This window comes from Monopterus albus, unplaced genomic scaffold, assembly GCF_001952655.1.
Source record: "Monopterus albus unplaced genomic scaffold, M_albus_1.0 scaffold222.1, whole genome shotgun sequence".
NCBI lineage: Eukaryota > Metazoa > Chordata > Actinopteri > Synbranchiformes > Synbranchidae > Monopterus > Monopterus albus.
Window position 1 is genome coordinate 140041 of NW_018128102.1, and position 12794 is coordinate 152834.

Consider the following 12794-nt stretch of genomic DNA (forward strand, 5'->3'; position numbering starts at 1 on the left):
TGGCATTGCTCCAGTGTCCAGTAAGTAAGGTCCTTGTCTTTTTTTTTTTTTTTTCCTGCCTCAGCATTGACCATCTTTACCTCGTGTTACGATGTCAGCAGCCTACAAACCGTCTCTGATCGGACTGTTGAATCTAGACAGCGAATGAGATGCTTGGATATCCAGGCGATTTATGACAAAGGAGACTTTGTCGGCTCTAGATGAAATGACCGGTGCTTTTCTAGAACAAGTTAAGTACAGTATAGTCCAGCCAGGTTTTGAAATGAGCTTTAGCTAAATGCTTGTAGATTTGAGCAGCAGCTGAAGGGTTGTGTGCTCAGTTTGCCACTAGCTGTTGTTCAGGGGTACTTTTATATTCAGTAGGGAAATGTGGCAAGTAGCAAGGGAATCCTCTAATCCCTGGGACAGCTGAATAAAATGTCTCAAGCCCTGTTGGAGGGAATCATTCTTCTGTGGAGATGCACATAAATGTCTTTGTGAACCTATGCAGAGAATGGTCACAGAGGGAGTTGTGAGGACCTGCACATCAAGCCAGCTGATTGGTCTGTTCTCTTTTAGTGTTTAGATGTACATTTAGTACTGCCACAAGTGATCTTATAACAGAGCACAGGAAACGAAATTCATTTTGATGGCACTCAGTGTTTGCCAGCTTGGCGTTGTACATTTACGTTGATAAATCCAATTTGAGTTTCAAGATGAGGTTTAAACTTGGTTAATGGGGTGAAATGTATTTTCCATTTCCTAACTTCTAGTGCACCTTCTCTTCACTGTGGTTTGATCAGTGTGACAGTACTTCCCAGTGGACACGATATGTTGCTATTTGTTGAATAGATGCCTCTTTGGCACCAAAATGAGTTCTAATCATGGTCCTTTATTTTCTGTGGCTGGCAATTGTCTTTGTCTCAATGATAAATTAGCACTTCAGAAAGAGGGTTTTTCTGACGCTGATCCAGAATCAGAACATCATGACATTGTGTTTTAACTGCAGATCTGATCATTCCTGATATTTCAGATAACATTAGCAAACAAAATTGGTTGGCTTTAGTATGAAGGACAGTAAAATCAGTGTTTCACCTGGTCTTTTTTCAGTGAACGCAGCCGTTTTCTCAAGTTAAATTGACATCTTGTGTTCCTCTTGATCAGTATTTAGCTTTTTCTTTCTTATAAACCTTTTGATTTCTCGGCATGGAATCAAGTACAGCCTGTTGCAGTGACATTTTATTTTTCTCTGTTGTGAGTGGTTTGAAAATGGTCACATTTGGCAGGTTATAGAAAGTGTAGAAGACGAGGCTACCGACTGGCTCGTCTCCTTGGTGTTGATGCAACTGCCAGGAATTCCTATACCTATATCATGAAGGTAATTTTGTCGTCCGGGGAGGGTTTTGGCCAAGCATGCAGGCTATTTTTGGCGACTCCCTTCCTCAAATTCTCACACTTTTGACTGGGAATTTCCCAGTACAACCACTGTTCTCTGGTTTTGGCCGCTGATCTGGTCCATTTGGGCTCAGACCAGACAGCGTTGTGTGGCTACGTTATGAACCTTCTCTCAACTTTGAAAGCTGCTGCCAACTCTCTGCATTGTTGTAGCATGAATTCAGGTTGAGAAGGATACATGGAGTATCTTTATTTTAAAATGCCTGTTTTCAGTTACAGCCAAGTGAATCAAACATTCGGCGAGCCCTCCCTCTTCACTTTCTGGGGCTGCGGAATGTATGGTTGTAGCGTTGTCGACGTTTGTTGTCCTTTTTCTAAAATGCATGATATGACAGTGATGATGATAAATGGTCTTCTCCTGTTGTCCCCGTTTTAAAACCTATCGTCTGTCAGGCGCCTTGTCAAGGTGAAAGGCATGATGGATCAGACTTTCTTGAACAGTCGTTTACCAGTTGTGACAGGCAGGTTCGTCGCTTATTTGGACAGAACCTGACAGATGTTTCTACTGTTTCCAGAAGAACCACTGTAGCAAAACAAAACCTGGTTTCTGTTACTTCTCCCACAGATGTCACATGTCCTCACTGGCAGATTTGTCCTTGGAACTCTGCACTGTTGTGACACCAGCGGCGGGTCACTGTGCGTATTGCAGCTGTGGCAGCGTTCAAGATTCAGAGAGCACAGAGTGAATTGAAAGAAACAGAGAGAGGCTGTTAGATACAATTTCTCAACTTTGTCATTGTGTTGAATCAAAGATCTCTTATGCACATTCTGTTTTTTTTCCACTTGTGTTTTTTGGTATGAACCCTCGGATTGCTGCCTCACTATTCTGTATATAGAGAAATGCACATGTTCACATGACACAGAGCTTAAGTACGTACTCTCATAATCAGGACTTGCATTATTATTTTCATTTACTCTTTTTTATTTTTCTGAACGTGAAAGATATTAGCATTCATACAGCAGTATATAGGTATGATTACTACTCAGTAGGGGCAAGCTAAACAGACGGACGATGCAGATTTTGAACGCTGCAGACCTCCTTGTACGTCAGGATCAGCCGTGAATTCTCAATGATACCAAATGTTTTCAGAACAGAGGACACCTCTTTCTCTTCTGTCTTCTCCCCCCCACCTCTTTGTACATTTTTTTTCTATTTATTTAAAGCAGGAATATATTGAATGTATCGAGTATAGAATGGCAAGCAAATGTTACATTGACAAAAATCACAAGCTTTTATTTTGCAGCAGTATATTTGTTTATTCTAGGGATTTGTTTTCTCTCCTTTTTTTTTTTTTGAAAGAAATAAAGTCATTTTCCATTCATAAACACTTGTCTGTTTTTGAGGTTTCTGGACAGTTGCTGAAGGAACTACAGTCCTGTCACTCGAGCTGCCAAGAAAGTCTGCCGCCCACTAAAATACACTTAAGTCAGACATGATGAAAATTCAAGGCCTTAAATTGTCAAATGGCATCTTTTGATGTTGTTGGTTTTTTTATTGTTTGTTTGTTTTTTTGTTTTGTTTTTTTTGCTGTGCCTGAGCATTTAAGAATTTTTTTTTCTTAAATCACCTTTCTCATATTTTAACCCAGTCCCAATGTGTATGTATCCAGTTTTATAATTTACTGAGAAATTAAAAAATTAAATGTTATTGTGTTTGGTAGGTTTTGCATTCATTTTACATCATGTTTACTCTGAAAATACAACCCAGTGTTGACCGCTATGCAAATACTGGCTAATTTCTTGGATAACTTCTCCAGGGCACATGTACAGGACAGTTTGTCAGCATATGTGTGGCTGAAAATCTGCAGGGCTGATGTACAGTGCAAAACAGGAAGAGGGCGCTCTTCATCAAGAGCAGAGCCGAAGGTTTCCCAGTAAAAAGGGCGAGAGTGACAGATCAGTTCAGCTTCTTCCATTGTTTTCCTTAGTGATACTGTATATAGAGTATATCTAGTTTTACAATGATACACTTTCAACTTTTTATCAAGAAAAACCTCTAAGACATTCACATAGAACTAAATACAAAGTTAAACAGTGGTGTCCAACAAAATGGAAGCACAGTAAGACACCAGGCAATTATAGCTATTATCTATTAAGTGAGACCAGGCAGAGGGAATTTCCCACAACATGTATTGTGCTTTTGTTTGACCAAATACCTTTTTAAACCACTTGTTTAAAGCCCTGGCTTCTTGTAAATTTGGCCCAGATTTCCTATAACCGTGGGAATAGTTTACCAAAACATACAATTACTCATCTCCAGTGCGTAGCCACTGTTTTCCTGTTTGTTTCTATGTACACCTACTGTAGCCTATATCCCTGCTTCTAGTGACACGTTGACCTAAAACACTTGTACCGGCGCTCCTACGGTGGCAGACTTAAAGCAGGGTCCCGCCTCCTGACTTCTACTGAGCACTGAATGATGAAACAGTTTGTATGTTTGTTCCATAGTAACATTGAGAGGCTCTCACTGATGACAGGGGTGATGTATTTGGTTGCTTCCAGGTTTTAGTTTTTGACTAACTGGTCCTTAATACTAAATATATCACTCAATGTCATTAGAAACACTGTTTTCTGTTATTGCTTTAACTTCAGTCGCTGGAAGTTTATCTCCTGTGCTCAGGATGAAAAATATTTGGTACAAAACATATAAACTGTCCTCTTTTCTGTGTTAGCCTAAACTACTGATGGCATCATCATTTGTTCAGTGTGGCAGAAGGGGACAGAACTCTAGAAGTTGTGGCGGCCGCTGGGTCACAGCAGGCCTGTGTGTGACAGGCCAGGAGGAATGTCAAACCCCCCCCCTTCAGATAAGTTTTGACAGCTGTAAATTGAGAGTAGGGAGGAGATGTGCTATTTTTATCTTTCATTCAGACAGGCCCAAACCAGAGAGGGAGACCACCCTCACTCCTCCTTCTCTCTCCAGAGGGCAGTTGCCCATTCTGGATTTCTCCTTTCTGCCTGACTGGAGAAACTTCTAGAGCAAGGGGTTAAGACTAGGAGAGGCGAGCACGTTGGAGGAAGATAGTTAAACACAGACCATAGAGTGAAGAAGAAGAAATCGGACAAACCTACAGGCCAGCATGGCTCTACTGTGCTATAACAAAGGCTGCGGGCAGAAGTATGACCCCGACCAGAACAAGGATGGTAAGTTTCTGTCTGCACCTGTGCATCTTATTTACACAGTCCAGTATGGATCTGTTGGTTAGTTTGTTTTAGCCATCAAGGAAGTCGAGGGTTAAAACAAAATGAGGGACACGAAGCATTAAATTTGTCTGTTCTTGCAGTTGCTCTGCTTTTCTTCAATGTGTTTTGACCTTCTCTACCTGATATTTACACAGAGATCTTCATGTTCAGTCAGTCTCGACGTCTGTTAACTGAGCACACTGAAAACCTGTAGGAGCCTATTTCAACATATCGCCTGCTAGCTCAAATAAGGACGACTAAGGAGGGAGCTTTTCCTCAGATTCATGTTGTGCCAAATCTCCAGAGCTACTTACCATATCTAAAAGATTATTTCAGTCAGAAACTGGTTTTATTTGGAAAGTATGAGACCAGATTTTATTCCTTAATTTGCTAATTAAATGTGAAAGATGGGTAAAATGTGGACAAATTGATTGCAAATCAAGAATTAAAGTGAGTAGGCATCAATGGTAGTTTGCAGGATGTGTTAGTCTAGCAGTGAGCCATGTGTTTCTGAAGGACGGCTGAGCTCGTAGCTGGCAACCAACTGCCTTTTATGGGATTCTCACACACACACACACACACACACACACACACACAGAGCCTGTGAACGCCAGTAAACAGCTGTGTGTGTCTATATACAGACTGATGATGTTTGTTCCTCCAATAGATTCCTGTCTCTTCCATCCAGGAGTCCCCATCTTCCACGATGCTCTGAAGGTAAAACCAATAAATAAGTAAACAAACAACACTTTCATTAAGCAGGATAAAAACTGTACATTTGTGTCTGTTCTCCAGGGTTGGTCCTGCTGTAAGAAGAGAACAACAGACTTCTCGGAGTTTCTGGCCATCAAGGTAACAGCTCAGGTCCAAAATTCAAGATCCTGTAGAAGTCTGTGGTTTGTTATAGTGTGGGGAAGGAGTGGAGCCTCTGTAGGTCGCTGTACAGAGGAGCTCTCTGTGAAATGCTTCACAGGAAGAGGTGAAAATATCCAGTTCTTTTGATGAAGTCTTAATTGAGTAGAGGTAAAACTACAGCTGCTGTCTTCTTTAAGGATCCACCTTCTTTGTGGATCCAACTGGTCCAGAAGAAAACCCCTTTAAAAGGTTCCTCAGCACTAACTGACAGTTTAATCGTTTATTCTTCAAAAATCAAAGCACATCAGTAAAAGAGCCTCTGTAGCACATAATGTACGGCTCCTAAAAGTTGAGATCCGACTAAGAGGAAATAGGAGAAATTATATGAGAAGCTTCAATCCCTGAGATTTCCTGCCTTTCATTAGACTGAAGCATCCACTCTTGTGTTGAACAGGGCTGCACCCGTGGGCGCCACAGCAACGAGAAGCCCCAGGAGCCTCTGCGGCCGGCGGTGTCATCAGATAAGGGCGAGATTAAACATACCAATGGCCAAGAGATCATCTACCAGGGACCCAAATCTGCTGAGAAACGTCAGAAAGAGAGGCCCAGGTGAGTGTAACCAACTGGACCTTGTCCTGTTTGGAGCTCACACACATCTGCCCCAGTACTGGTTCACAATGGGCAGGATGAGGTGACCTACAACACCATGGATCAGTCTGCAGACCACTGCTGTGCTTGTGTGTGTATCTGGGCCTGCATGTTCATTTTCCAGCACCTATTTCTGTTACCATGAGTGTGTGTGTGTGTGTTAACAGTTCAGATGAGTCTAAAATCAAGCTGCCCAATAAAGTGTCTGCATCGCTGGCTCAGGTGCTGGAGAAACTGGAAATCAGCAAGAGAGCTGAACAAGAGCAGAAAGGTCGGTGTGTGTGCTTGAGGCCTTGTTTCATTCAAAACCAATCTATTGTGACATTTATTTCCTTTGCTTTTTTCCGTTCTCGAACACATCTCTATTCCTTACACTGTGAACATCCCCCGTTTTCATTATTATTCATTACTAAATATTTGACTGAGTCATAAAAAATGTTTCTCTAAAGAAATGACCAAACCTTCCAGTGCAATAAGAGAAATTCTAAATTATAAAATTTAATAACACATTTTTTGAGCAGACAAATCATTGTAGATCAAGAAAAATGAAGCAGGAATTTTCAGATTTTCAGTCTTTAAAGTGTACTGTCTAGTTTTTGAAGTAGGCTTAAGAAAATCAGAGTTAGTCAAAGATATAGTTGGTCACAATATTATTTCATGCAGAAATCAATCATCCGTCTAAAACTTTAATATATTGTACGTTGGCAAAAATCATGTTAGCTGTACATGTTTTGCAGAACTGAGTCTAAATAACCAATTTTCTTCAGACAAGTGAACAAAATCTATACTTCCCCAGGACAAAGTCAAGCAGAAAAGCAACAGGCCAGAGAGAAACATCACCCCATGTATCAATCATAGGATTAATTTATTTTCAGAGGACTGACAGAACTGCTGATGCCTTCTTCATAGTTAAGTTAAATACTTCAACTTGTTTCCCCACAGAAGTCAATAGCATAAAGTGATTTCAGAAAATACTTGAAACAAGTTGATTTGCACTGGAAACAAGTTGAGATATTCTTACTACACTGGTAGATTTTGTGGCTTGTGTTTTTCAGAAAATAAAGCTTGAAGTGCAGATAAGAAAGTACATTTGCAGCGAGCGACACAGTCCTGATTTCCTTCTCTCATCTCTCTCCTCCAACAGAGAGTCAGACCGTCATTCATGGGACCCGGTGCAAGAACTCAGGATGTAAAACGGTAAGCGTCTAACATTTGTTAACTGGAGTATAGTGTTTTCCCTAGGTTTATAGCTTTGGGAAAGGTAAGCTTACATGACTTCTGTTGTGATCTGGCACTATATAGAAAATAAAATATAATTAACTTGACCTTCAGGGCTAATATAATGGTAGGGGGAACACTGGCTAAAAGCAAAGCGAAACAGGGAAAAGGCCTTGATAGCTGCTGCTGCTATGTGCGGCTGCCATGTTGGTACAGGGCCACGGTGCCTCCTAATGCATGTCTGTCCACAGTTAGAATCTGTCAATCTATTTTTACAGCACTTTGGTTCATTACAGATCCAGAGCACTTCATGTAGATAGAAACATTGTTTCTTTTACTAAATTGTTTATACCTTACTATAGTATGTGGTGAAAATGGGGTCCGACCCTCTCCTGAAAATATAATGCTAGGGGAAACACTGGAGTGTGTGTAACTTCTGCTGGGATCAAACAGGGCTGCTCATGAGCTGCTGTTTGCCTTGTAAAGCTTGTTGACAGCACCATCTAGTGGACAAAATGTAACGCTACATACGAGCCATTCATTGGCTCCACATTAAGGTTCAAGGATTTTATTGTCAATTCACCATATGTGCAGTACATACAGAAAATAAATGGTTATTTAAACTGTGTTTGTGTTCAGGTCTATCAAGGCCGAGAAACCAACATGGAGGTCTGCACCCACCACCCTGGAGCACCTGTGTTCCATGAGGGGTAAGACACAAAGACCCACAGAGTTCACATTATTGCTGCATGTTTCCAGTTCTTTATTCCAGATAATACAGAGACTTACAGATAATCCACTAAAGACAAACTCGTAATTAAAAGCATTTGTATAACAGTATTAGATGCCTTTGACAAAGGGAGAACATGAACTGAAGATCATGTATATAACTGTCACTCTCCCTCACAATCCTCTACTGTAGGAGCCCATTTACAAAACTTCATGTATACAGAACATGTACATGAATATAAATCAGGTTTCTGCTTTAACTTGTAACGTTTGTTTAGGTACAAGTACTGGAGCTGCTGCTGCATAAAGACAACAGACTTCAATGCTTTCCTTGACCAGAGGGGCTGTACAACAGGGAAACACCGCTGGATCCCAAAACAGGTACACACATACGCTACAGCCCTGGTTCATAGCTAGCAGGACATTTAGTGAGAAATTACTTGAAAGTTCCCAAAATATACACTGCCTGACCACTTTAATAGGTACACCTGTACAGTTGTATGCACTTCCACCTTAACATCTGTGTGTTTATGAAGCTCAGAATTTTTCACTTTTTGGTGAAATTGTTGTTAATGTATAAATTCAGTTATGTGTTTACTATTGATGCCATAGTTAAAGGTGCTGTTGTACTGGACTACTTTATATTTCAGAGATGTTCTCAATATTCTGACCCTCCAGTACAACACCACCTCTATGACCTTGATAATAAATAATATAATAACATAATAATAACATTGATAATAAACATATAATAACAATTTCACCCCAAACAAACATTCTGAGCTTCATCAACACAGATGTTAAGGTGGAAGTGTTGCAGTGAATAGCATATCTAATAAAGTGGGCCGGTGAGTGTCTGAAATATAGGAACGACAAAGGCAACAAAACAATCTTAACATTTAAAATGACCTCTTTTTTTTTTTGGAATGTGAATTGGTGTGTACACTTTAAAAAACAGCCCCATTTAATAAGAGGAGACTACTACTGTAAATGAAATCTTAGTGAACCAAGTCATTACCGAATGCAAATGACTCTGTAAAGAGCCCAGTGACCCAAAATGAAGAATCAGAATAATGCTCACTGAAAGGGAAAGGCAGTAGCTTACCACTTAATGAGGGTTCTTATGCAGCGACACATTCAGTACACACTGCGTCGGTGTATGGATGTTACTTGCCAACAGCGCTGGCACTGCTCATTATTTACTCTTTTAATTCTTCCTCTAAATGAAGCATTTCCATTGTTACTGATGCTGCATTTCTAGAGAAATGTGAGATGAACATGAAAAAACAAGCATTACCGTTGTATCCTCTATGAGGTTTCACAACATCTAGCATTGGTATCTCGGTGTTCTCAAACATCCAGCCTGGCCCTGTGTGACGGACCTGCGCTCGTGTTTACAGGACAAGAAGAAGGTGGCGTGTCGACACGACTGGCACCAGACTGCAAACAGCGTTGTGGTGACTATTTACGCCAAGAACACAATCCCAGAAATGTCGTCCATCATGGCCAACAGGACAGTGGTGAGTCTAAAACACAATCACAGCTCGGTCACCTCTGTGAAACTGTTCTTAGAGCTACAGTAAGTAGTTTTAAGAATAGACTGTGGAGGTTAATAAGTCATTTACGGATGCTTTAGATCAGTTAGGACAAACGCACAACAGGATCGTGCTCAGTGATAAACAGTTTTCAGTCATTCAACAGTCTCACAGTCTCACAGTGTAGCTGCCTTGTAATTCTTCTTGCCCTGGATAGAACGTTGAAGAGGCAGCTGCACTGAGACTAGAACACTGACAAAAGCCTGGTGAAGGAAAATCTCCTGTTTTCTTGCTAAATTAAAAGGTTTCTTATTAGTGAGTGTGACCTGTTTAATGATTACTTTCAGGACAACTCACCAAAAATCATATATGCAAGTTAGTTCAGTTAGGAGCTACTGAAAGAGTTTGAGTTGCCAGATTTGAACAAAATCCCCCTGGGCTGTCCGTGTTTCATAATATTTCAGTTTTGATAATTGCTAAAGGCTCATATGTCCAGCTTTCCAGTAAGCCACCAAGTCTGCAGTTAAAAATGAGCTAAATCAAGCTAAAAGTACAAGTTTCTAACTGAGCTACAAAGGAAATATTAAGGTAGCTGGTTTCAATTTATAGCAACTACAATAGGCGCAAGTGAGATCAGGATCTCTTCAAGTGACGGCTGATAAAAACATTTCTGCATTAAACATGTTAATAAATTGTCTCATCTCTGCAGCTCTCCTGCGACATCCAGTTTGAGAATAAGATTTTCAAGAGAGACTTCCACCTGTGGGGGGTGAGTACCTTTACATGCATAAATCTGTCGGCAGTGGGGCGAGGTGAACTCAGCTGGTTCCAAGTGTTTTTGGAAATTGAATTATATAAAACTTAGTTTTTGCCTCTTACCCTCAGGTGATTGACGTCAAACAGTGCTCGGTCAACATGGTCCCGTCCAAAGTGGAGATCTCCCTGCGTAAGGCCGACCAGGTGGCTTGGGGTAAGCTGGAGGACCCAAACTTCAAGCCTGAGCCCGAGCCTGAGCCCATCGAGGATTCCTTCACCCAAACCAGCGAGTACCAGCGGCCCGACTGGGACATCGATGATGATGACATCAGCGACTCAGATGAGGAGTGGGCCTACGACACGCCACAGAATGAAAAGACGGGGGCTCAGCAGAAGAAGATAGAGGATGACGTGCAGAATTTGAAGAGGAAGGAAGTGGAGGAGGAGATGAAGAGGGTGATGGAGGAGAACAGGAGGGCAGAGGAGGAGAAGGAGGAGAGGAGGAGGCAGGAGGAAGCAGAAGGCTATGCAGACATGCCCGACCTCGAGTAACAAAGTTCCTGATCATCACGATAGCTACAAATCTAGAAACAAATGGGATACGTTTAAAGGGACTGATTCTCTTAAGCAGTTACTTGCTGTACACCTCTGGTTGACAAATGTATTCTCTTAATTATGCTGCTTTCAGACATTACTAGGTGCAGTGTGTGAAGTCAATAAATCCTTTTTTATGCCTAAATGCCTGTCTTTCCTATAACCTAATAGTTGTCAGTCACATGTCAAGTAGTAAGGTTAGTCATTCTTCTAAAAGCCTAATGAATCTTGTTACAGGCTGCTGCTGTAAACAAAACCTGAATCATGCTGAAATGGTACCATGCGTTTTCATTTTTATAAGCCGCTGTTCATCCACAAACACACACCTCCTCTGTGGATGACTCGGTGACCTGTCTTCCTAATGCCTTAGTCATGCTTAGTCATTACTTAAAAGCAGAATCAGATGGTTTTAAACATCCAAGATACAGCATCAGGACTCTTAGTTCTGCACTGCATGATCCACCATGAAATCTTTGGTCTATATTCTACAAGTTGTTTTTGTTTACAAAAACTGTCATTAAACAGTCTCTCTAACCTCAATGTCCTCATGAGGGTTGACATGACTGACTTCCTGTTTTCCATCCCTCACTGTCAAGATCATCTTGTACTGGAGGGAGGCTGTGGGGGAAAACAAAGACAAAATAGACCAAGTTATCTTGTTCCACAAACATCTGGTCCACCTTAACACAAAAAAAAAACTAAGTGTGGAGGACATTCCATTAAACCAAAATAAAAAAAACAGGCAGAAAAATCAAACAAAAAAATTCTGAAAACTACTCACTTTAAGATGTTCTTTGGTTGGGGACACTTCTCCCTGAAGCTTCCCTTACCGCAGCCTCCAACATCCACAGTCTCAGGTCCACTGTCCCCACTCACTCTTGAACATGCACTAAAACAAAATTGCAATCAAGTTAAGATGTGCAGTGTTTCAGTATTAAATATTCTTAAATTCTACAAGGTTGACTGTAGTAAAGTTGTCAGTTTTCAAATTACCCTTGAAATGACTGAAAAGCTGAGCTGAAAAGATTTGATTCTTATAAGCTTTACTTTTCATTACTTTATTTTCCTTACTTATACATATTACAGCTGTATTGATGATTGTCCAGAACTACTGAACTTTGGTTACTTTTAATCCATTTATTTTCCTTATATATATTACAATTGTATTGATGAGTCAAGTGATACTGCCTGCTTTAACTTCTGTGTCGAGACAGGATGTCTGTATCTTCCAGTAATCAGACGGCCTATTTTACATTTTAACAAAGACCTGTTGGCCAGTTTTATACCTTCACTGAGGCCGGTTTAGCCTACTCACTAGGTCCTGCTTTGTTCTGCATGTTGTACTCCTGTCCAGGGCGGACCTAGCCCAAGAAGATAATTGTAATGTAAAAAGATAGCTCGTGATTCAGAAGCCGGTTTTTCTGCAGGAGCTCTGAATCCAGCGATGTAATGACTTCACTGTGCCCAGACTTTGAGTAAACTTCCTGTTGATTTTAAACAGTCCTCTCCTGTCTTCACTTCTCACGCTTCCAACAAAAGAACCGGGTAATTTCTAACACTATGATGAAGCCTAATTAGATATTTTAGAGAATTGTTTAACCTACTGCTATAAAATTGAACACTGATGTAGTTTTAAGTGCACAGAAGTTACTAAATTAAACATTTTAATTGTTCACATATTAAATATTAATATCAAAAGCAAAACAAGACGGCGTAGAATACCTGGATGGAAAGTCGGGTTTCTTTGCAGCTTTAAGAAAGAACCCCAGAGCCATGGATGCCTTGTTTTTGGCCGTTTGGAGGATCAGGATCTGTGACAATACATTTAGAGTTAACTCAGTC

At 40.7% G+C, this 12794-nt stretch overlaps 1 protein-coding gene and 1 long non-coding RNA gene across 3 annotated transcripts in view; one reads left to right on the top strand and one right to left on the bottom strand.

Moving 5' to 3' along the window:
• Positions 1–5236: 5236 nt before the first annotated feature.
• Positions 5237–11474, top strand: LOC109971367 (cysteine and histidine-rich domain-containing protein 1). The gene is made up of 10 exons (XM_020619569.1): positions 5237–5334; positions 5413–5469; positions 5927–6081; positions 6288–6391; positions 7265–7317; positions 7978–8048; positions 8346–8448; positions 9468–9587; positions 10312–10371; positions 10488–11474. Exons 1-10 carry the CDS (start codon positions 5263–5265, stop codon positions 10908–10910), a joined length of 1218 nt encoding a protein of 405 aa, XP_020475225.1. The 5' UTR covers positions 5237–5262; the 3' UTR covers positions 10911–11474.
• LOC109971369 (uncharacterized) overlaps positions 10630–12794 on the bottom strand; it is a 3654-nt gene continuing 1489 nt past the window's right edge. The window contains exons 2-5 of one of the 2 annotated variants that reach the window (XR_002276539.1): positions 12675–12763; positions 11734–11841; positions 11488–11570; positions 10631–10711 (exon numbers count right to left, since the gene is read on the bottom strand). This is a non-coding gene — a long non-coding RNA (uncharacterized LOC109971369). Of the gene's footprint in view, positions 10712–11487; positions 11571–11733; positions 11842–12674; positions 12764–12794 lie in introns of both variants that reach the window. The other variant, XR_002276540.1, reaches the window with a different exon arrangement.

Bases quoted from the DNA above. Each gene is read 5' to 3' on its own strand.
- LOC109971367 (XM_020619569.1), top strand. From the start codon at position 5,263: ATGATGTTTGTTCCTCCAATAGATTCCTGTCTCTTCCATCCAGGAGTC. The intron at 6,392-7,264 runs GTCGGTGTGTGT...CTCCTCCAACAG, and splicing joins AGCTGAACAAGAGCAGAAAG to AGAGTCAGACCGTCATTCAT. The intron at 8,049-8,345 runs GTAAGACACAAA...ACGTTTGTTTAG, and splicing joins GCACCTGTGTTCCATGAGGG to GTACAAGTACTGGAGCTGCT.